The sequence below is a fragment of the Xenopus tropicalis genome, chromosome 3 (assembly GCF_000004195.4).
Source record: "Xenopus tropicalis strain Nigerian chromosome 3, UCB_Xtro_10.0, whole genome shotgun sequence".
NCBI lineage: Eukaryota > Metazoa > Chordata > Amphibia > Anura > Pipidae > Xenopus > Xenopus tropicalis.
In genome coordinates, this window is record NC_030679.2 from 108699188 (window position 1) to 108724744 (window position 25557).

The 25557-nt window shown below is 39.0% G+C and overlaps 1 protein-coding gene across 2 annotated transcripts in view; it reads right to left on the reverse strand.

The window, feature by feature from the left end:
• Nucleotides 1-1177: 1177 nt before the first annotated feature.
• Nucleotides 1178-25557, reverse strand: part of cemip (cell migration inducing hyaluronidase 1) — a 78341-nt gene continuing 53961 nt past the window's right edge. For both annotated transcript variants that reach the window (XM_012959546.3, XM_002932256.5), the window contains exons 11-29: nt 25301-25492; nt 17238-17407; nt 16107-16316; nt 15392-15597; nt 14419-14488; nt 13651-13779; nt 13333-13418; nt 12323-12454; nt 11600-11635; nt 11363-11518; nt 11101-11281; nt 9513-9728; nt 8951-9162; nt 8274-8459; nt 7755-7959; nt 5882-5971; nt 5316-5473; nt 4276-4376; nt 1178-3607 (exon numbers count right to left, since the gene is read on the reverse strand). In XM_012959546.3, coding sequence (XP_012815000.2) covers nt 3480-3607; nt 4276-4376; nt 5316-5473; nt 5882-5971; nt 7755-7959; nt 8274-8459; nt 8951-9162; nt 9513-9728; nt 11101-11281; nt 11363-11518; nt 11600-11635; nt 12323-12454; nt 13333-13418; nt 13651-13779; nt 14419-14488; nt 15392-15597; nt 16107-16316; nt 17238-17407; nt 25301-25492 — 2864 coding nt within the window. In that variant the 3' untranslated portion in view covers nt 1178-3479. The remainder of the gene's footprint in view (nt 3608-4275; nt 4377-5315; nt 5474-5881; nt 5972-7754; nt 7960-8273; nt 8460-8950; nt 9163-9512; nt 9729-11100; nt 11282-11362; nt 11519-11599; nt 11636-12322; nt 12455-13332; nt 13419-13650; nt 13780-14418; nt 14489-15391; nt 15598-16106; nt 16317-17237; nt 17408-25300; nt 25493-25557) is intronic.

The window sequence follows — 25557 nt, forward strand, 5'->3', positions numbered from 1 at the left end:
TCTGTATGTGAGTGTATAGATAGGTCAGTATGGGTCTGTATGTGAGTGGATAGATAGGTCAGTATGGGTTTATGTATGTGAGTGTATAGATAGGTCAGTATGGGTTTATGTATGTGAGTGTATAGATAGGTCAGTATGGGTCTGTATGTGAGTGGATAGATAGGTCAGTATGGGTTTATGTATGTGAGTGTATAGATAGGTCAGTATGGGTTTATGTATGTGAGTGGATAGATAGGTCAGTATGGGTTTATGTATGTGAGTGGATAGATAGGTCAGTATGGGTCTGTATGTGAGTGTATAGATAGGTCAGTATGGGTCTGTATGTGAGTGTATAGATAGGTCAGTATGGGTTTGTGTTTGCAGGATTAACTTGGAGGGGTTGAACTTGATGGACTCTGGTTTTTTTTCAACCCTATGTAACATATATAGTATATTGTGAGTGGGTCCCTAAGCTCAGGTAAATGACAGCAGCACAGAACATGTGCAGGGAGTCAGCAGAAAAGAAGTTGTGGGGCTACTTGGGGCACCTTGGTGCCACAAATCTTCCCTACTAAAGGGCTGTGATTGTCTTGGGCTTGTGCTGACCCCAAAATACTGTATAATGTGCAGCATATCTGCCTTACTACTTTAGTTAAGCTTTAGTTTTCTTTTATAAGTATTTCTGTCCTATGTCTCTTGGTAAGTTTTAGTTCCCCTTTAACAGAGGTCAGATACAGAAGGGAAGGGCAGAAGCTGACAAGCAGAAAGCACAGAAGAAGAGTGAAGTAGGCCTACGCCAAACCTGGGATTATATCTGTATTTATGAGTCCCCCTGATATATCGACACACACAAGATGGTACAGCACCCCATATTTAATTGTGCAAATGGGTCAAGGTCTTGAAGACCATCTTTATCAATATATATGCCCCCCTCTCTAAAAAGCTGGGCAACACTAGTATATCATTTTATTTCTGCCTTCCACCAGCACCCCTACAATTTATTGTTTAAGAGATGTGGGTTGTGGGGATGTATGGGTGACTCTGGTTCTTTAAATTATCCCATTGATCCTTGACACAAACAGCATGGTTTGTGGACTTTTCTAAATAAAGCCATATTAAGTATTATTTGTATTTATTACCCCTTCTCACAGGATATATTAATGATGATTAACAGTAAAATAAATGAAAAATACCAGACTTATTTTGAACCTTTATTTGGGAATTCCAAACAGACGATATCCTGTGTACAAGTCAGAATCAGTAAAACAGATTTTTTTACACGGTTTTCAAATTTTGTTAATAACAGAAATACTGATTTACAAAGAGGATCTCTAAAAATAACCATTTATTCTAAACCTTTACATCTATGGGATAATGACACATCTAGTCCATTCCCAGCCTTCTGATGAATAAATAAATACAAAATATATATATATTTCTTTTCACGTGAAGAAGAGGTCTATAAGAAATATTGCTTACATACAAAAACACTTTACAGAACTTTTACATCTATTTCCGAAAAAGGACCAGCTATTTCGGTGCCTTGAAAACAAACAAACAAGAATACACAATTTTTGTACCAGAATTACCACATCCAAGTCATTGATTCTATGTGCGCAGCAGATTATCTGCTTATCCCATTAGCAAAGCTGGTTTGGGCAAAATATGTGTCCACGTCAACCTATAGCTACTCTAGAGTGCTGTAATGGTGATTTGCTAATGTCACTGAAACCACCATATAGTGCAAAGCAAAACAACTGGAACACCGAATGCCATATCTCCCAACTTCTACTTCTATTCAGTTCAATGTTATGTGATAAATGAGCATGAATATTTTAATACGCCAACAACTAATAACCTGGTGTGTCCATAAGTCACATGGTGGTGGCTAAATAGGTGACAATGCCTTGTTCTAAGGGGTCTGCTGTAGGGAACATTAACGCAGCAGTGGCGTTCCACTGACCACTGCTGAGAGTACTAGCAATATGTATACTCATGGCTGATAATGGCTTGAAATGTACACTAGACTGCCCCATCAAGCAAACATGATTTAGCACATCGCTGGACTATACATAATAATAGAATTACAATTATAGGATTAGATTTTGTCTGCAGAATTAGAAAATGCATGAAATTGTTATATATAGAAATGTAATAATAAAAAACAGGTTAAAGTGAGATAGTGCTGAAGTTACTGTTAATAATGCATCCAACTAAGTCTGCTTTGGCATCAATGGGAAAACAGTGTGTGTTGGTGGCCTTCCTCACATTGCTATGGTACAGTGTCAGGGGGACATGTTTAAACCTACTCCACTTTCTAAAATTCTTAAGATCCAAATCCTTCCCTAAAGCTTGCCATACATGTTAAGATTTTTAAAAGATCTTTTAGTTATTGTAGGACTAAGCTTTTCCTGAAATGAATTTGTGCATCAATGAAAACGACCATTTCAAGCGATATCAGCTAGTTGAAGCTAGGAGAATTACCTGCTTGGTCCTGCAAACAACTGGACAATGGGCAAATTTAAATGCCAACGACAAACATTTTCAACCCTGCACAGTTGATTTTCTGACTGATGTTGGATGAAAAATCGCTAAATGTGGGATTGCTAGGTGCCCACTAACCTTATGATAATTTGATGGATTTGTTGTCAAATTGGTCCTTAGGGAGAGAAAAATCTTAACGTATTCACTGGAGATAGGTTCCAATTTCTGCCCCAGTGTGATGCATTGCTGCAGATGGGTGCCATCATTTCCATATGAACCTACTGGTTCTAGTACAATGAGCACAAGTCAGTATGTCATGAATTGCTCTTTGCATAGGGATCAGCAGGCAGCTCAGAAATCAAAGTCGCTCTCACTGGGCTGTTTGTCACCTGCCCCAGACATAAGCTCTGAAAGCTACGGACAACTTCAAATGTGCCTCATCTAAGAAATGGCATATTCACAGCAAATGGGCACTTGTACATAATTCCACAAATTAATTTTACCAGTGTAAATGATCTCCATATACTGGTTTAGTGCTATATAGTGTGGGCCCAGAATTGATATACATGGTCACCTTTATAGCATATTGTGTAAATACAGTACAACATGCCCAAATGGGTGAATTCAGGTGTGAAGATAACCCTAATATTTTGGTACAAAAATATGTTTGATGCAAACAATCTGATCCAAAATAAATCTCACACACCACAATACAGTAGCTACTATACTGAGCCTTAACAACAGGAATGCATAAGGAGTTACCCCTGGTATAAGTCAAGGTGTAAATTTCATCTGACAGCAATAAGATCCCATGAATGGAACAGCTTTTCCAAAGGACCTTATCTAAGTGCTAAGGACAGGTTTCTGTCTACATGGGGACAAGCATGGCATGGCCTGGCACCACCTGTATAAAGAAAGCACATTCCAAATGCAGTCCTTGAGAGTTGCAGTTGTACATTCTGCCTAAATGTGCTCCTCGCTGTTCTGGCAGTGATGATAAAGGTAAGGCCTCAGCTTTATAATTTCATTTTCTTTTTCACAGGGAATGGAATGGCTTGAAGGATTTTTGCTGCTTCATTGTTGGTAACCAGCTTGATCCAAACAGGACGAAAGTGTCCCTTATAGCCTACAAAGGCCATTTTCTCTGGAAACAGAATACAGAGAATACATTTAGCCTATAAACTACATAAAAAGTTATTAAGACAATGCCTTTAGAAATAAAGATATACATAGGTACCTACATACAATTACCTATTATATTATTGTCTCAAGTATCTGAAAACAACATATTTAATTCAAGCCACAGTGCGTTTTTTGTTTGAATGCTTTATGTGGTATGCACAGGGCTATAAATGGCATTATCTCCTGTGTGTTACCACATTAGGCAATGCAATGCAGGGCAATCTATTTGCCTTTACAAGCAATGGCTTTACAAATGCCCTTAAGTCCCAAAAATCTGACTACCAAACAGCTTTCCAGGGACTTGTGTTTGTTAGCTTCCGAAGCTACTGAACCTTTAAAGCAATGGCGCAGGTGATTTTAGTAACTTGGGTGCCAGGGCTGAAGTTGGCACCTGCCCCCTGAGATACTAAAAATCCCTGGTGCTCAAATCATTGCCCTTAAAATCATTCACAATAGAGGTCCATAGTGACAGCTTTAGTCAGTTATGTCAACCTTGTGTCCCTTCAGGCATGGAATACTAAGATTTCCCGATCTGCACAGTTGTGTGGGTTGATATGGTTGGACAATAACAGTCCGCTACAGGAATTTGAAGCACTAATGCACATTAAGATAAATAAAGAAACTTGGTACCTTTCAGCTTTATATCTGCCTCAATCCCAAGTCTGCCCAGAACCTTCACCCATGGGCCTTTGGGATACAGCCTTCCCTTGGAGACAATGACCACCACCGAGCTGCAAACAAAATATTTGAGTTTTGTCATGGTAATAGCCCCAACAAAAAAACTGCTCTTGTACAACATATTGAACAGATAATACTATTTGGGAGTATCTGTGGCATTTCATAGATGCAAAACAAATGGAAATGCAGAAACGAAACCTCTGGGCATTCCCGCCAGTTGCAGCCCAAAATCATCTGTAGTCAGCAGACTGGACAGCTCTGGTATGAAGTGTTACTGATATAACTTTGCCATAGTATACCCACTACCAAGAGAACTGGTATAACTGTGGGGTGCAATGGAGTTTTTTTTTCAGCTCCTTCTGGATACAATTATTGGTCTCTGGGGTGCAATAGAATGTGGGGCCCTGCGCTTTGCTAGCACTCCCCAAAAGACAACGCTGGAATTGCTGCAGTTCTGACATCTTTCCCTGAACTGTTTCCATCTTGTTGTGCATAAAGTCTATTTGCTTTTATAGAAAAGTAAATGTGGCAGCAGTGGATCAAGTCTGGTAACATTAGCTGTGCCAACAGTGAGCGCCAGCAAGCAGAGGGCCCCGCACTCACAAACATGCTAAACACTGTCTCATAATTTCACACATCACAAAATAGCTGTTTGCAAAGTATGTAACATCCTGTGACAAAGCCACATCACTCACTGCTAACATTAAAACAACAAAGCTTTTGCTATGAAACCTGTTAGAAGTCAGTGAATACATTACAGAAAATACATGACCATGCACCCTGTAAGGAATATCCAGAGGGTTAGCAGCTTTATATTGGGAGAAACTTGAAGAGCCACATCTACTAATTTAAAGGGTATAAAGCATACTCTATAACAAGGCACTTTTTATATTTTTCAATTTAACTCATTACTTTATCATTTTTGCTAGCTCAGTAATAAAGTCAATTCCAGAAGTGCGCTGTCTGTAATATGTAATAAGTACAATACTTACTCGTCCTTGATATTTGTGACGTAGTTATTGAATTGTGCTGGAATTCCTTGCAGAATGGAGGTTCTGAAGCTTGTACTGTCCACAACTTTCCCACTGTAACCATCAATTACAACAACTTCAATCCCATCATCCTGCATAAAAAACTTTGCACCGTCCACCTGTGGATACAAAATTAAAGTAAAAGTAACACAACATTGTCAAGTGACAAATTTAGCTTTTGAACACTTTTATTAAAAAATATATATCAGAGAAAAGTTGCAATATCACAAGTGGTTATTGAATAAATAACTACCCCAGGACCCCAGCAACGCAAGACTGCTAACCAGGCCTGGAATTCAAAACAGACCCTGGCATTTCAAGTACACAGAGGCCCAAACAGCCCCCACAGGCCCAATAAATAGTGACTGCCTATGGCATCTTACAGCAGCCCCTCTGGCATTTGCCTGCATCCACATATTGCCAGTCCGGGCCTGCGGCACCATTTGTCACAGGTATCAAATATAGAATAAATCTTGAATCACTTATTTTCCTATTTTAATGCTTTATGATGAAAACCATGGTCTTACCTCAACGTAGGCAAAGTCATCGTTCAAATGGAAGTATCTGGTGTTGTAAGTCTCAACTTTTACCTCCAGAAAGTGATCACTAGAGGATGACTGCAATGCAACACATGATTATCATTAAAAGGAAACACATTTTGGTAGAAATAATATAAACATGAGTTATATACTAGATGGTAGTGTGTTGGGGGGATCCTAAATGGAGAAGGATCTGGGGATTCTTGTAGATCGGCCCAGTCTGACCCTGTTGCCAAATTGAAATATATATCAGTAAATATCGCCCCTTTTATATGCTTTCCCTTGATCCACCATTTAGTGATGGACTGTGTGCTCCCTCAGAGATCACCTGACCAGAAATAATGCAGCTCTAACTGTAACAGAAACAAGTGTGGGAGCAAAAGGCAGAACTCTGTCCATTAATTGGCTGATGTGACCTAACATGTATGTGTGCCTTGGCTTGTTTGTGTGCACTGTGAATCCTATGATCCCAGGAGGCGGCCCTTAATTCTTAAAATGGCAGTTTTCTATTTAGGAGTACCCAATAGCACATACTACTAAAAAATATATATTTTTATGAAAATGGTTGATTTAGATGAAGCAGGGTTTTACATATGACCTTGTTTAGGAGTATACTTTTATAGATACCTACATTGCATATTAAATGCTTCATGAGAAAATATCAGAACTAGTTCACTTTAAAATATAATTGTAGTATGATATAGACACTGGTATTCTAAGACAATGTGCAATTAGTGGTACTTCTAAGTTTTAAATTATTTAAAATTTTGTAAGGACTTCAGTTTGGTATTTATACTGCTATCTGGTTCCTAGATCATCCTTTCCCTAACAACTAGAAATATGTACACATAGGGGCAGATTTACCAAAGCATGAATTTGAATCCCGGATGGCAAAAATTCAGAAAATGAAACAAAAAATTTTGTTTTCTTTTCGTCGGCGTCGCGACTTTTTCATCGCCACCGTGACTTTATCATATTTTGCACGACTATTTCGTTGCCGTTACGATTTTTTTGTATTGAACGATTGTAAACGGCAGAAAAACCAATCCGATTTTTTCGCGACGGCGACGAAAAAGTCGCGGAACATATGAAAAAGTCGAGACGGCGACTAAAAAGTCGCAAAAATTACCGATCATTACGAAAAAAACGCATTCGGATGCCTTCGGACCGTTCGTGGATTAGTAAATCTGCCCCATAGCATAGGTAGTGAGATTGAGCCCACTAATGAAATATTTTATGCACAGTTGAGGTGATGCCTATATGCTACTGCTGTAGAGATGGCCATACACAGATCTGTTCACCCCCCATATGCCCACCCGAAGTGGGTGATATCTGGCTAATCCGATCGTTTGGCTCTGCAAGCCTTTGAAGCAAGGACCACATCAATAAGCCGATGCAGTCCTTGATCCAAAGGGAAAATTAAGGTAGCCAGGCAGATTGAGGTAGCCAAACAAGTGGATCATTTTCCTCATATACGCACCTAAGGTGGGTGATATCGGGTTAAACTGATCATTAGGCCCTAGGGCCAAACAATTGGATGACGATGAGGGGACGCATAAACAAAAAACACATAAACGAAAAACGCATAAATAAGCCAATGCAGTCCTCAATCTGACCGGGAAATTAAACCTGCCTTATCAACATCTGCCCCATTTTCAGCCAGATATTGGTAGGGTAGGCTTGTCTGAGAACCCCATACACTGGTAGATAAGCTGCTAAATTGGTCTGAAGGGCTTGAATCTTCATCTTAAATCTGCGCATGTATGGCCACCTTAATTCTTCTCCCACATATAGTCATCAAGTAAAGTCAGTCAATACATGGCCAATGTTTTTTTCCATTCAAAGTGTATAGATATATTACCAGATGGCTTGGGTTCAGCTTCCTTGGCATTGGCACATCCACCACTGGAGTCTGAGCATATTTTGGATAGGCCAATGCTTGGCAATCACTGACGCCTGCACCCTTTGGGATTAAAGCTTTGATCTTTATCCTCTCGCAGCCTTTCACAGAGCAGTAGGCAAATTTCTCCTTTTCATTTTGTGCCTTCAGAGTAATGAACAGAAGCCTGAAATAATTAGATGGTGTTATTGGTTTGGATCCGTATATTTTTGAATATCTCTGGGTCAGCTTGGTTAAAAGGTATGATAGTATTTACAAGATAGTACTAACCCAAACAAGAGAGTTTAGAACAATATTCCTGGACTTAAGGGCATTTACAAAGACTACAAGCTGGTGCTATTACTTAGGACTGACAGAAAGCCAACAACCCAATTAGGAGAACTCCTTCTAGTTCAGTGCTTCCTTGAATAAGTAGCAGTGATTAAGTTGTGTATAATCAAGTTCGTGTGTGAACTATTTACCCCCTTTAGCTTTACATACCCTGACTCTTCATCCCAGTAATAATAACCCCTGCCGGGGTGGGCCTGGTAGATTTTATCCATCTGGAAGGTTCGTACAAAGGTTGCTGTTTTGTAGGTTTGCTTTGTGAGACGATTGTGGATGTCTGAGAGGATGGAAAATGTTGTCCCTTTAGGATAACAAAATCCTATTTGAATCCAGTTTTGCCTAAAATAGGAGAATCATGAGTTACCACGAGTAATAGGAACCTGACATTAAATTTCCTTAAGAGTTTATCAGCCAAAAAAAATATTTCATTTTAAAATGGCTATTTTTTTCCTGGCTCAATGTACACTGAAAGAAATTGTAGCAAAACATTTCAGTTAACTAAAGGAAACTATTTTATAGAGCTGGGAATCTAAACAACACCACTGTAAAGAGCACTTCAGGTTAAATGTTTTATCTCCTTGAATTTTAATACATGAGCCATATCCCACTCATAAATACTGTTAGCTTAACACACATTTACGATTGCTGGCAAACATTCCTGCTCATTCACTCAGGAGGCAGCAGAATAGGTTCATTAGCAAATTTCACTAGCACAATTATTATTTTTCTTCCAAACCCAAGGCTCAAAAGTTGTAAAACTTGTATGCCTCACTTGTCACTAATTTACCGTGGGACCACAAACTGTGAGATGTATACTGAGCCATACTGACCTCTGGAAATTGATAAGCCAGATTGTGAGCTCCTCTGGGGCAGTTTTATCCCAGTGCACTGTGTAGCCTTTCTGGAGAGTAATCACAGGCTGGTATTGCTGATAATGATGGGTTTTAGCCAAAGCTCCCTCCAGATGCATTGGATGATCTGGATACTCATCTTTAATAATCTTCATTTCTAGGTCAGCTGGTCTTCGGGCCTGGATGTAGACCTGCAAAAAGATACTGGCATGTCACTTTGGCTTCTGAATGTGTGTAAGGGGTTTATGGCATAGACATTTATATTCTGAGACAATCTGCAATTGTTTTTCATTCTTTATTTTTTGTGGGGTTTTTTTATTTCAGCAGATCTCCAGATTGGAATTTCAGCAGCTATCTGGTCACTGGGGTATTTTTTACCTTAGCAACCAGGCAGCAGTTTGAATGAGAGTCATACAAGGGAAGGAGAAGGTCTTAACTATATGCCATGCTAAGATTATTTCTATCTGCTTTAGGAATCAGTGTAGCAGCAGTGCCATGTAACATTGCTAGTTCTGGAACAAGAAGTGATAATTGTACTCACTTGTGCATAGTTTCCACTGCAGATGGCTCCCTTCCAATCAGGCACATTAAGGCAGTCAGGGTGTCTCAACAACCAATTATCCTCCTTCACCAGGTACGCCCCAGGATATTCTGATACCGAACCATCCAAATCATGTAAAACTGTTGTCTTGTCCCCATCCATGTTCATCTTATAAAACCACGGGCCAGGTTCCCCAAAGAAAACTCTGGATGAAATCTAAATAGAATGAAAATGTCAGGTTCTAATACAATGATGGATAGGAGACAGAGATCCAAAGAATTTTCATAAACTCACAGAAATGAAGGTACATGACATTATTTGTGGGGATTTTCCCCTCTCTTCAGCATTAGCTTGGCATCATATAACACGGTGGAAAAGCCAAAGCAACCCAAGCAGAAATACATGCCGCCACTCATCACCAGTAGTTTTATTTTCTTCATACTCTTCTATAATTGATTCCTTCATGTTATTTATTATTATTATTATTATTATTATTATCATTATTATTATTATTATTATTATTATTATCATTATTATTATTAATAATGCATGTTAATAATAATAATAATAATAATAATAATAATAATAATGACAACACACAGGAATTGATAGACAATTATGAGTAGAAAGTGTGAAGAAAATAAAACTACTGGTAATTGAGTGGGGGCATGTATTTCTAGGGGCAACAGAATTTAGTGGGTTTTTGTTGATTTTCTATAAATACTGACTTAGCCAAGGTAAACAATATGACATCTCCATAGTTATTAATTTGCACATGGTACATTCCTAATAAATAGTATTTTCCAAAGTATTTTCCTTATTATTTCCCCTTTTTACTTTAAAATAATATTTTAATTGCATGAGTAAATCTTGTGAAGTAAAAAGCCTGTTTTATTACTTTTAACTGAACACTAAGGGCAAATTATTTCATTTCCATCTACTCTATCCTTGTAAAAAAGTCACTCTGGTTTTGTTAATGGAAGCTCTTCTCATAAAAGGCAGAGTTTTTGTTACTGTAAACAGACATTTAGGCTGGAGTATACGATTTTATGATTCATTTCAAGCAGGAAGAAGGTACATTCATCCAGATGTTGTTTAAAATACAAATACTAGCATCCTTGGACAACTGCAGGCTGCTGTTACTGGGAATCGGAGAGACATAATGGCTGGAATACTATTAGATAGATATCCTGGATTTTACTGCAAGATACAGCCATGAAGGATTTATTTTTACACTGATAGCACTGATCTAGTTGTTTGGGCCTAGGAACTGAATAGTTGGATCACAAGAAGGCTGTGGAGGAGTGCTGTTGGAGGTCAATGCTTGGCTAGATTTTAAGCCCTGACAGACTGTTATGCTGTTGCTTTGGTTGGTGGTCAATCAGATTAAAGGATACAGAGCAACAATCACTAAAATGCTGCTCAAAAGAGTTAATTTTGGATTTGATTTTTTGTCATATAAAAGGCTAACGATAATGAAAGCCCAAACCCCTGTTGCATTTAAGCAGGCAGCAAAATATAACATGCACTGGCTAGTTTATAAACAGTGCTGAACTGTTACTAATTGATTAAGGGAAGCTAAACTTACAGGCACATCCTGAAATATAATATTAGTCATATTATTCTTGGGGCAGCTTTGCCAGGAATTGTTGAATCGGAATCCAATTGCGCTGGTGTGACGTCCTTCCAGAGATACGAATTTTCGGAAGGTGCAGTTCTCAATGTTAATTGGCCCATCATAGATCTGAATTCCACGGATTGGGAAGTTTCTAAGAGAAGATATTCATGTCACTGACTTGCATGGTTTCTACCTTTACAAAAAAACTTTTCAGAAACATCCAGGAACTTACTGGCCCCTTGGGAGAGTTCTTCCGCTGTGGTCAATGCCCCCTGGTCCCCAAACTGAGTTGTCTGCCATTTCTGTCCCCACATTGTTACTCTCACCAACAAATATACTGTTTTTAATTTGTTGCTTGGATCCATCATCATCTGGGAATGTTCCCCCACTGGAAGCAAATTACATTCAATTAGATTGCATAAAAACTAAGCGTCTGGAACAATCTTTAGGATAAATGTATGATATTCACCTGGCAAGTGTTAATCCAATGCCATTATCCGAAAATCTGGATATTAAAAAAAAAAAAAAACAAAAACAAATGAGAAATAACACCAAAGTATTTTAATCCCATTCACAGCATTTTCATGCAATGGTAAGAAAAAAATATTATACAGCAACTTTGTAACAGAAACTGTAATGTGTGTGCACATAGAGAGTGCAAACAGCTTAGGCAGTACCATGGCCCAGTAATTACCTAACTTTGATGGGTCTGGTGCAACCAGAACAGGAATAGGATCTGCTAGGCTGCTGCAGGCATAAGTGGTTTCCAGGGCTTGTGTGTATAATCACAAAAATGCACAAAATAGGATGTTATTTGCACAAGAGCTAGTTCAGGAATTGTCATTTGGAAACACACTGCCACATTTCCATGTGACAATCACCTGAGAAGTGCTTGTATGAGTGTGGTGCAATTTTCTACTCTTGAGCCCAGCATTAAAATACATAAACTGTATATGAAGTGTAAGGGTACAAATAACTTCTTCAGCTGCTGGCAGAAGTAAGAACATTAGTACAGGACAGTAGTACTAGATGAATCAAAAAGCAATGTTTTCTCAACTTTTGGCTGCTGCTGTGTTTTCTGCTTTATTACAAAAAACACCATCTGCCAGTGATTATTACAGGAGAGTATATGGAATGCTGGCGCAATAAACAAGACGCCTAACATCACAGGCTGTGGAATGGCAAGACTCACTGGCAGTTATCCAGCCAAACATCGCCTCCCCGCAGCCAGGCTCCATGGTCTTGGTTCTTGTAAGCAATAAAATGCTGGATTCTTGCAGGTACTCGTGGCTTGAGAGGATCAGCATCCTGATGTGGCCCATACCTGCACAGCAAGTGGAGATGAGAAATACAGGCTTCAGGGAAAGGGCAAACAAACTGGCTTATGCAATACCCTTTCATTCGTTTATTGTAACCGTAATAGTGCATTTTGCAATATTTTTAATGATCTATTTAAAAGTTTATTGTAAGCATATAAACCAAAGACTTAAATGTATTTTTATAGTGATAACAGAATTGTGTATTGTATGCTGGTTACCTCATTATTTTATGAATTTTTAGCATTGTCTATATAAGACATTTTTAATGCATAAGATTAGTTGCAGGCCTGTGATCTGAGGCTTGCGACATTGCAAAATATTGTACTCAAAAGCACAAAAACATTTCCCCGAAGCAACAAAACATTACCCAGCTTAAAAATAATGTTTGTAGAACATGCTGGTACCTGCTCATTTTGGCAAGTAAAAGGCCTGTGGCACACTAGATGCCATGGTGGCCAAAATGCCCCATTTATCATAGGTTTTTCGATTTCCTATGAAACAGAATAGAATAAAAAAAACTCTGTTGATTGTGATAGACAGCGCAGCTTTTGCATCCAATCGGATATACAGAATATAATGTCAAGCGCTCTGCTCAGAAATAGTGGGGCCTGGCCACACCCCTGATGCACCCAACCCCTTACTCCTATCTGCTAAAACCTGCCTCTATATTAGGAAGCCCCACACCTTTAATCATTGTCAATGATCTGTGTCATTGGCAGTACCCCTGCCTGTTACCCTTATAGTGGCCCTGACCACTTATATACCACATTCCTTGCTTTTCTGTTCCTTTAGCCTCTACATTCTTATGACAATGAAACTTAGACGAATGAGTCGGTTAGCTGGGATTTATAGATTTCAAGGAAAATGGCATATGGAAAATTACCTTGCTCCAACCAGTGTGAGAATTGGTCTTTTATCTTTGTCATTGGCTTCAGTAGTCTTAACTCCATTGTCAATGATCATTCCAGCCTGCACAGACACAAAATAGAAATATAAAATTATAAACTGTCAGACATTGGGAACAAGCAGTTTGGGTAACAGCAATCTCTATATGTCCCAGTCCAGTGACCAACAGCAGCTGATCAGTATTTAGCCTTTAATGGTTTACTGCATGTTGCTACATAATCCTCCTTGAGTCCACCCACTGCCCATTTATCTGGAATTCATAGCCTGAGCCTGTGCTTGCCTGACGTTCACTCACCCTGTAGTTGGAATGAGCTCTGTTGTTAAGGAATTTTCCTAGTGGGGTGTGTTCTGAGTGCCCCGGAGGGTACAATCCTTCAGATGGTCCAGTAGGCACATGATGGAAAACAAACCAGAATCCAGTTTCCTGCAAAGTCAAATGAAGTTACACTAAGATGACTTTACACTGGTCAATCAACTCAAAGCACTGGGCTGTCTGACTTTGTAATCCATCAACTGAAAAGGGAGAAAAAGTTCCTGTTGTTTCTCTTATATTCATTAAGATTTACTGCACACGTAAAACATGAAAACACATAAAAAATATGATGGTAAATCATATATTTCATATTCTGAAAGTATTTTAGAGCTTTGTTATAACATTGTTGGCCATAAAAGTGAGTGTTGGTGACCAACAGATGAAGGTGAGAATTATGAGAGTTAATGGTGCCTTGAATTGTTTCACATCAGTGAGCTATTCTCTGCAGGAGCCTGAGCTGAAACTAAAGCACTGGGTATCAGAAAATCTATTCCAGATGGGTTTCCAGTTTATGGCAGCCTTCATACTGCTGAAGACAACTTATAAGAATGGCTCTTTTGTTTCCTATTGTATAGCCCATGGGTGGGGAACCAGCAACCTTCTGGTTTCCTACATTTTTCCAGCTACCATCATGCTCAGTCAGCTGAAAAGGAGAGATGTAGCTTCATAACAGCTGGGTGGCTGCCACTTCTCTCTCTCCTCAGAAATGTTAAACTATACTATTATTGGCTTTCTTAGTGTTTTACTTACTTCAGACCCTGCAGCTGAGCAGTTGATAAGGTTGTTGTTGGGGTTCGCCATCCAGAAGGTGGAGACAGCACTAGGTACAAACCAAAAAAGGAGCATTAAATAAAAATACAGGGCACAGTAATTGACTGGCCATATATCTCATTATATACAGAGTTTTAATGTATTCCTTTAAACCAGTGATCCCCCCAACCATTGACTTTTGAGCAACTTGTTGCACACCTCCCCCTTGGATGTTGCTCCCAGTGTCCTCAAAGTAGGAGCCCATTTTTGCATTTCTGGCTTGGAGACAAGTTTTGGAAGCACAGAAACAGTTTTACTCCAAGCTGAGCCTCCTGCAGGCCAGCAGTCTACATGTGCTTCCAAACAGCCAATCACAGTCCTCATCTGACATCATCAAAGAACTTTTTTTATGTTTGTGTGGCTCACCAACACTTTTTACATCTGTAAAAGTGTGGCTCACATGTATCAAAAGCTCATATGTGTTTTTCATAAATCAGGTCTTGTCCTAGAATGTCACAAGTAATTGCTAGTAAGATTAATAGGGATGCGTCTCCTTGGCAGACACAGTTATTATGCTTTGCCTTCATAGAACATAATAGCTGCTGTATTAGGTCCAGAGCAGAGACTGTGAAATGGAGATTCTTAAATATCGAGCAGCTTCACATATTTCATTTTAATAAGGAACAGCCATGGGTGCTTTAATGCACGAGTAACGAAATCATTTTAAATTACCTAGCATAATACCCTATATGTATAGTGCTGAGAACATTAATTAGACAGTATACAATAGCTGTATACATGCAATTTTGAATCATTTCATTGCTTAGCTTGCAATATTATAATCAAATCTAACTCACAACAGAAATTTTTCCAACTTTCCCATTTCCAGGCATGGAGGACAGAAGGTTGAGTAACAGATGTACTTTAAATCCCAAGCCCTTATGTTTCTGACCAAGATGGCCTTGCTACTTACTTGCAGTCCTGCCTGGGTCTGGCTACATATCCTGGGTATGAACCATCCAAGATGTTTTTGCACATTGTATTATCTCTGTCTGATGGTAGGAGAGTTGCAGGTTTGGTAAGAAGACCTAAACAATGGTCAAAGGTGTTACGTTCCTCAGGTCCATCCTCTGTGAAGAAGCAGTGCCCCAGGCTGTCATAACCCACAATGTCTTTGACCTGCACAGAAGCACAAGTGTCCTCTTAGCATCTCCAAGAGAAGAGGCAGCAATAAAAAATATAGTTACTTATTTATCACAGGCTTCCATATTTTGCAAATTTGGAAGTATCCTGTTGCTCATTTTATTTTATAGAAGAGTTTAATAGGCCAGATGCTGTTTTATTGGAAATAATATTTGCCTCACTCTGTTGCTTCCTGGAAGTCTTATAAAATGAAATGTACTCTGCCGTCTAACCTAAACACCTAAATCAAATTGCTGACAATCTAATGTAGAGGCACCTAAACAGCTGTGAGATAGCAGGAAAAGTATGGCAAGATGGTTTTTGTAATGTATACATATATATATCATAAATATTAGAGTTGCCAGTACAATAAGAGATGGCAAGATGCAGTTTGAATGATAAATATCAGGCCCAGCTCAGGGACTTTGGTATCACAATCTGCCACTACTGTGGACAAAATGGATTCAGATCTAAGTTAAGTAAATGGACTTGATGATAGTTCCTACCAGTAAGCCATTAGAGCCATGAACAGTGATGCAGCGAGAAAAAGTGTGATGGATTGAGATATCTTTCACGTAGGTGGGTGGGAAATAGCCTCCTTTTTCATCCACATTGCCGGCGGTGTGGAAGTGGATAGGGTAGTGTCCCATCGTCTGCTGTCCCATGTGTCTGACCTCCATTCCTTCAAGATGTACAGCCTTGAAACCACGTCTAACCTGTAACAGGCATATCCCACATATAAGTACAGTCTTCAAAATACAGTGTATGTGTTTGTGATGGAACACACACGCTCAAATATCTTTTGTTTATAAATGTGGAACAATCCCTTAATATCAATTCTGGTTCAATAGGGCATGGTACAGTACATGTAGATCAATATGAAATATGTGGATCCTTGGGAAAGAAAATACACAAGTTTCTTTAGCAATGAACTTGCATGTTTTCTTCCCCCATACTGTACTGATATATAAGGACCTATCCTGTAAGTGCTGACTCAAATGGAAATAGTTTCCTACTACATTAGAAGTTGTAAACAGAATAAAACTTACAGTGAAAATTGTAATTGTACTTTTTAAAGATCTGCCTAAAGTTGTTTTTGTATTTTTTTTTATAATTTTCCCAGAAAGACATTTTACTATACACTGCAAAGTGGTGCAAACAATCAAACTCATTTTCTACCCTTTGGTGGATGAGACACTAAATGCCTTTGCAGGTTCACAATAGTGAAATAAAGGCTCATATGCAGAAAGGAAAAACTGTTTGCGTTGTGCATATGTTTCCTGTTAGCGACTTTTATTAAATTCCCTTATAACTCTCCTACTAAATCCAAGCCCAAGGCCTTTATTATAGAAGAGTATAGTGCCCCAGATCATGCGAAATGAAAGTTCTATTGACCCAGGACTAAACCTGAAAGTGAATGTCCATGAAAAAATGCTTGCATAATAAAATAAATTGTAGTTCAAATCAACTTCCCAACTTTTTAATTGCTTTTAAAAAGTGATTTTACCAAGGAATTTGTTTAAACGTCTTCTCAGTTGCACTAAGCAGCATCCCAAGAACTGCCCAGAGATAACTATAGAGGGAGAGACAGATCTCAGGCACTTGTGCTTTAGCCATATAATATCAATTCTACAAACCTTGAGATGGCCTCCAAATGTGTCAAAGTTGAAGTATTTGCATACAGAAGAGTTATAACAGGTCTGCTCCATTTTTCCATAAATCACTATGTTCCTGCTGAGAAGTCCCACTTCTGCCCTCATATCAACACCATCCATATGCTCACCGATGTGAAGGTACTTGGCTTTACCTGTAGAAATAGCAAGTCTTTTACCTTACATACTAAGTTTAAGCCTAATAATTCCTGTTATCATTTTATTTTATTATTTATTTTATTTTTTTTTACCAGTATTTTCACTGATTGCATTGCGATTTCTTCCGAGATATGTTTGCTTTGGGTGGGTCTTTTATTTAGAAAAGTTATGAGCGGCATATGGGCCACTGCAATGAAGGGGAGACCCAAAACCCAATTCTGTTTGCATTCCTCTTTCTGTACAGTGCAATAGACCCCCCTTTGACAACTACTGCATGAGATTACAAAGTTACCTATAACTCCAGTTACAATGAATATAAAGATCAGGTACTGAAAAGTATCCCTGCCCTGCTTCCGTAGCTCTTTTGAAATATTATATTCCTTTTGGTCTCTTATACTTACTTTCAAGGCTAAAAAAACATCACAGAATTCCATTGTCCCCCAGAATTAGGGTGGGACCCAAAGCCTCCACAGCATGTCTGGGGGAAAATGCATTCCTAGGCTTCCTTCTGAACTCCCAAGATTTTTTTGATTATTATACTAACACTTATCTGCAAAGCTTTTCAAATTCCCAGTTAAAGGGACAGTAGCTATTATTATTATGCCTTGTTTATATAGTGCTGGAGTATTCCACAGCACTTTACAGAGATTATACAGCATTCACATCAGCTCCTGCCCCAGTAGAGCTTACAATCGAAGGTCCCTTCTACATTCATACTAAGCCAATTTAAGCAGAAGTCAATTATAGTCAGAACTGGAAGCAACCCAGTTGAGGGGCTTGACTCCAAAAAAATCAAGGTGAGTTAAATTAGGTGAGGAGGCCTGTCCTCATTACCACGACAATGCCAAGGTATAAATATATAATACTGTACAGCCACCAATGTACTTAGGAGTAAAAGTTGCCTGTGCACCCAGACAGGTTATAGTAATAGGAGAGCAACATTAATACAACAGTAATGCAGATGCCAATGCTTCCAGGCAAACAAGTTAGTTATTCTCCATGCACTGCAATTAAAAAAACATCCCAAAATAGCTGCTGAGATAAAAAGAGCCACATGTGGTCTCGCATAGCAGCACAGGGCTTTGCGATCCCAGAAACCAGGGTAAGTGGCCTGTCAGCTTTTAATTTGAACCAAACCCGGGTCATGCAAAGTAGCAGTCTCTGCAAAGAATGCCAGGCATCCACTGCACGTGTTCTATATATAAACTGTTTTTGTAGACTTGGCACATCTTATAATGTAAAAGTTATTTCAGAACATTTAATTCAGTGAAAAAAAAACCCTTTAATGATGTATTTAAAAATGGAATGCCTTTAATTTGGAGCCTGGAGAAACACGCCTATACAAACAATATGAGCAGCAAAGGGACGATTTTCCATTTCTCAGGCAGCCAGAGATGGATCTGGGTAAGGGAGCAAAAGCCCAGGATTGGAAAACGAGAAGTTTAAATTGAAACAAGGAGCGACAGAGGCAGAGATCCTGAGAAATAGCGTGAGAGAGGAATATGCGGCTGGCATACTGTGTAGCCAGCTGGGGAAATGGGATACAGCAAGCCACAGACTGATGATTAGCCTGGGGATGGGATTCATATTGGTCATTAAAATTAAAGCATACATTGATGTTTGTGTATCCTTTATTTTGTGGTAAAATTCTGTAGAATAGGCAGCTGCAGGGGAAGCTGCATCTGTATACTAAACTTATTATGAGGGTGGAAATGTGCATGTGGAAATAACGAATGGCTTTTGCATGCATTTTATTAACATATCTTGATAATGGTAGGTAAAGCTATTTAAACCCAACTCAGATAAATTTGCATGATTTTAAATATGCCCAGTGCTTCCCCTGAGTGTAGGAGTGTAATTATAACCAGTGCAATCTGTAGTCATCCACACATCTTTATATATATATATATATACACACATTTTTTATTTTTTGCATTATTTGTTTGACACCTGGTGAACCACAAAATAATAGAAAAAATGGTTTAGGCTAAGTGAATCTGATCTCAGATCACACCTATCTCTTCTTTTACTACTACAATAATGTTAACAGATGCTCCATTCAAGTTTCCCAGTTTTTCATATGTATTGTATTATATGTGTCGCAATCATTTTACTTCTGTTCTCAAACTCTTTCTACAGTTATTTTCTGCCTTGCTAGTGAAATGATTCCCAACCACTGTGTCCCCAGCCAAATCTACAACATACTTTATGGAGGAAAAACACAATGATATAGCACCAAGGCCTGCCTAAGCTTTCTGCTTGTTCTTTGTGTCAGCCAATGGAGCTACACACTCCACACCAAGAGAGTTGCTGCAATTATAGTATACCTTGTACATACACCATGAGCAAACTAGATAAGTCATTACAATATCAGTATGGACTTTCCAGCCTCAAGACACTGAAGTTGCAGTGCAGCAAAATATAATGTATGGCCCTCCAGATATATTGGAACAACAACCATTGGTAGAAAAAGGCTCTCATGGGGTTCTGGGAGATGTAGTAAAACAACCAAGGCCAAACAGGCCTGCCAGAGTACTAGAAGATATTCCAGTGGGCCCCAGCCAAGAAAAATGTCCTTAAGCCTTTTCTTTTTTTTCCATCATAAGTCTATATGACCCCTAATACATTTAGTACTGTCTACATCTAATTGTTGTGACAGGGGGCCCTCAACATCAAATTCTCTGGTGGTTCTTAGGAGGATCAGCCCAAAACTGTCAACAGCATATTTAGTGCCACATGTTACCCATCTACTGTGCTCTCTCCAACTGTGCTGCGCTGTACAAATCCACCACATGACCACATAAACACAGCTTTTTTCCACTCCTATGTCTAGCAGAATCCACATAGTACGCACAAGATACTGGTTTTACACTGGGCTGAGATGTCAAATAAAATTAATCTCCAAAGAAAATACATTATAAGATTTCATTTTAAATTTCCAACAAATCAGTTTCCCCTGGTCCTGCAAAAGTTTATTTAAGATTTAGAGAGTCCAAAATCTGCTAATCTTACAGCTAAGAGTCATTTTAACCTTATTAAACCAAGTAATATAAATAAAGAAATGATGGGAGGGAAGCTTAGCAGATTTGCAGAGAGTCAGCAAGCATAGTTTCCTGGAAATTCACATGTGCTCAGCATATATGTACTAGGAGTGGGTTGATAGACAGCCTGTGCAAGAATTAACTGAAGATTAAAAGCTAGAATGGATGTAATACACAGTCAGATAAAGGGGGGAGCTGCCATAGCTACACGATTCAGTCTACTGGTTGCTAAAGAGTAGTGATGTGCAGCCTCCAGGTGCCAGCATAAATCGTACGACAGATTATCTGGCTTCCATTACAATAAGTGAAAACTGAGGTTCTCTTATAGAATTTTTCATCCATTTGGGACTTCTGCCTATCAGATCTGGGCATCTGCCTGTGTCCCTATTATTCTCCGTGTGCCTTAGAGCAAGGTCACGTGGAGCGTGGATCCACTCTCAGCCCTGCTTTTTTCCCTTCAGATCCACTTCTCTACACTGCTCCGTATGCCTGCGCTGAAAACAACAGTATCCGCCTCAGTGTAGGCATACACAGCAGAGCGGATCAGAGGTTGGCCTGAAAAATGTGAAAGCAGGTGCTAAATGTAGATTGTAAGCTTTACAGGGCAGGCATTCTCCTTGGCAGAAACGCTGTGTGTATAGCACTGTGCTGCCTCATCAGTATTTCTGTATAAGTATTTCTGTATCAGTATCTCTGTATCAGAGTAAATAAAATAACAGGTTTTGCAAAATGTGGAAACAAGATGGTTAGTCAGATATCATTGTGGTGCCTCTAAGGCAGTGATACCCAACCAGTGGCTTGTGAGCCACATGTTGGTCACCAACCCCTTGGATGTTGCTCTCAGTGCCCCAAACCAGATAGCTATTTTTGAATTCCTGACTTGGGGGCAAGTTTTGGTTGAATAAAAACAAGATTTACTACCAAATAAAGCCCCTGTAAGCTGATAGTGTGCATAGAGGCTGCCTAATAGCCAATCTTAGCCCTTATTTGGCTCCTCCATGAACTGTTATGATGCTTGTGTTGCTCTCCAAGTCTTTTTACATTTGATTGTGGCTCACGAGTAAGAAAGGTTGGCGATCCCTGCTCTAAGGAAAATAATCCCTAGCAGCTGCTATTAAAGCATCTCTTGTTGGACATCAAAGCAACATATCGGCAAAATGTTATGTGCATGATTATTATCCAACATCCATCACAGTAAAGTTGCGACTGTTTGTATAAACAGCAGCACACCAACAAAGTTATACTTCTCAGGGTTTCCTGAAGGTGATGGAAAGTGTAGTTTAACAGTTGAATGTTTTTATTTTGGATATAAATGTAGTTATCATATAAATTACAGTTTTTTTTAATTTACTTTGATAAAGTATAAGCCTGACCAACTATGCTGGAAAGCCCTTCCCTCTAAACTTATTGCCTCCCTGGTTGCACTTCAGTATAGTGTTTGTGCAATGAACTCATAGCCCATAAGCATGCTGTTGCTGAGCCAGCAATGTTGGTACACCCAGACTGCAGAACTAATTGCCAGGCACTTCCATTCCTCCAGTTGAGCCTTCTATACCTCTACCATAATGGAATAGTGCCATGAAATATCTACAGAAAAATGTGCTGATTAGTTGCCAACAAGCTCAAATTAGTATAAAAGCCAGTATGAGATATATAAGACAATCCAATTCCTGACTCATAGCGCAAAGATTTAACAAGCCCACGCTAGGATTCTAGAACATTACAGCAAATATTCCAAAAAGGATTTTTATTCCCAAGTGACAAGTGACTAAATTTCATGTTTTGATGTAAAATCACAGCATGGCAAACTCCTTCCTTAACTTTCTGAATCCTGTCAAGAGAGGGGGTCCATAACTGTGGGGCTGGTCGGCTAAGGGGTGCACAGATCTACAGCTCTGTGGACCTGGAGCAGGGTGTCTACAATGACAGACCTTGTTATGGGCTTGAACCCAAAATAACTGTTAAAATCTGCCTTAGCTGCTAAAATTAAAATCCAAGGCAGCAGAAAAAAATGCAACAGACAGGGCTGCCATCAGGTGGTATGGGGGTACTGCATTCTGCTCTCATTTTATGGCTTAGTCTAAAATAATCATAGAAGGTCACAGGCCACCATCTGCCCACAAGGCCCAGGATAAGCTAGTGGCTCTGTTTTTGTTCTCTTGCTATTTACTTGTGGTTTCTGCTGCTTCAGGTTATACTTTGCCAATATGCGCAATATGGAATGCATTACTGGGAACAAAGGATTATCCTATGATCTAATGCTAATTACATGGAAGATGCATGTTGTATGTACCCCCTGCGGCTCAGAAATGTTAATTGCTTATTAGCCCCTGGTTTTCTTTCACAATATTGTCAAAATGCTCCTCTTCTCCTTTACCCAGGTATGTCAGTGTAACATTCTAAAAATGCCTAATCTGTTTTCTCTTGATACCGAACAAAGCTTGTAATAGTCACATTTTAACCTATAAATTATACTTAATCCTCTGTTTAGAAAAGGAATGTGCAATGACAGGAAGGACAGCTACTGAAAGGTATCTGGTGGCCTGCGATCAGAAAGGCTGGAAGATTGACAAATTCCATGTTTTCAACACCCTGCCAAATAATATATCCCTGGAATCCCTGTGAACATAATTCTGCTGAATTAAAGATAGCACATGATTAATAATATGATGCTCTTTTGTTTCAAGACGTATATAGAAACAATGTCTCCACCCACTAAAATGTAAAACAACAACATTCTGGTTATGGCAGAATTAGAAAAAGTGTGAGAAACATTTTTATCTAAAGCAGAGGTCCCAGATTTTGGTTCCAATGCTCCTATGATTCTCAAAATTTGGTCAGGGTCCCTCTTAGCCAACAACAAGGTAACAGAGATATGAAAACACTGCAGTATCAATAATTCAGTCATAGTTCCAGTAATATCTAGAGCACCTTATAAGTGTTTCATCCAAATCTCACCCTCTCTGACCCTCAGGCTGGGGTTTCATGAGTATCTTAATGGGTTGTCACTCCAAAGGTGGCCATACACGATAAGATTCGCTCAGTTGTCGAAGGTCACCAAACAAGCGTATCTTTCCCCCAATATGCCCGCCTTGGGTGGGTGATATGCTAATGTGATTGTTTTTACACTTATTGGTTCTAAAGAACCAAGCATGGATTCATTCACATTAGCCTCTAATGCTTTGGCGCTGGTCACATTTATGAGAATAGATCAGGATCAGTTACTTTCTGATACTGATGTGATTCAAGAATTTACACAGCATTTGTCTAGTTTTATGGAAAAAGTACACCCAGTTCTAGTGAATGGATCTGGATGTGTTGCTACTAGTCTGATTGCTGAGGTCAGACCAAACGTACAGCTTGCCAATGTGCCTGTATAATATCTCATCTACACATAGAATGCAAATTCTATTAACCTTCAAACTCTGTCAAATGTGTTTTGCTGCTTTGTATGCAAACTCACATACAGAGATAAACTGGATATTTACCTTCCAGTTTCTTACATGCAACAAAGCTTTGGGGTCCAGCTGTAGAGATGGACACACTCTCCCCACAACAGCTTCATTTGTGTAACAGTAAATCTTGTTAGTAGGACTTCTCATATACTAAATCTCTATGGCTCTCTGGCTGAACCTTTTGTTTCTCTTTTTGATTCCCTTGTCCCTGTTTCTCAGTAAGGTTACACTTTCCTAACAGCCTTTATTTTCTTTGAGCAATTTCCAAACTTTACTTTGGCCATAGACTTCCCATCACGACGGGTGGATACAATTATCCTGATGCTCAGTAAAGTTTAGGCCTGTACCCCATACTGTGTTGGGATATCAAAAGATTAAGGTGATTTAGTTAATAGTTAAATAAACAAGAAATTCTCTGCTATAATCGTGTCTCTTTATCTGCACAGCTTCAAAAATATACAGGGTATGCAATGGAACAGGTTGAGACATTTTATCCAAAACTGAAACTTATTATAGTATATATACACTTAATGTAAACTTCTAGCTAAAACCAAAATTGCTTATATAAAAAAGTATTTTGTAACATGCTGTGAAATACATATAAAATGGCTTAATGTTTTTCAGTCTATTTCCCATGAATATAACAGAAATACATGAAAATGTCCCAGAGCTTCAGATATATGAATTTGCCTTCAGTATTTATTTTTCTCATCATTTAAACAGTGCATGGTAACCGCAAATGCCAATGAAGCAGATGCAAGAGCAGATAGGGGTACTGTAATTGAATTGTACCCTCCATAGCTCTACACTGCTAATTAAAAGCAGTATACAAAAACCTAAGTGCTTTATTTAAATAAAAGGGTATGCATCTACACCTTAAGTGCCCCCTGAGAAATAGCAGTTTACAAAGAGAGGATAAATCTTGCAAAAATTGAGGCATTGACTATATATAATGATATTGTGCTGTGTAAGTGTGGAACAGAACGTGGGATTTTACATAAAGGTAAAGACAGTGCCAACAAAAGTAGAGTACAAGACTTCAATTTGCCACACTAGCAAACACTGCTATCCAGTCAGTGCTCATGTGTTTGATCATAAACTCCGGCCAATTACTGTATGAACACTTCGTCAGTGATCTCCTGCAATTGTGTTACAAGTGACACTGGCTCATCTGGCTACAGACATAGGTGGACATGGTTGGTCACTTCTGGAGACAAAATGCACTACAGTATGTTTGGCCCCCAGATTAGGAATGGGAAAAATGCATATCAACTTTGATCATGTTTCTATAAAAACTCTGGTAAACCAAACATGCAGCTACCCTTCTTCACCTATAGCACTTGACTGAAAAACAAAAACACACAACGAAATTAGCTGCAAAATGCTGAATTACCTTCCACTTTGACCTGATTAGGAGAGCAGGCTCTGCAGGGCATCAAAGTGAATTCTTCAGTCTGGTGCATGGAGTAATCAGTACTGGCCACAACAATGACATCTCCTGCTTTCCAAGAGCGAGCGTTGTCTGCCAAATGCAGGATGGTGCTATTCACATTGGTATCTATCGACACTATCAGCCGGGGTCTCGCTGGAAAGTAAACACATAGCCATTTTTGCTCCAAGACAAAAACATAAATCTTCTCATCATAGTGG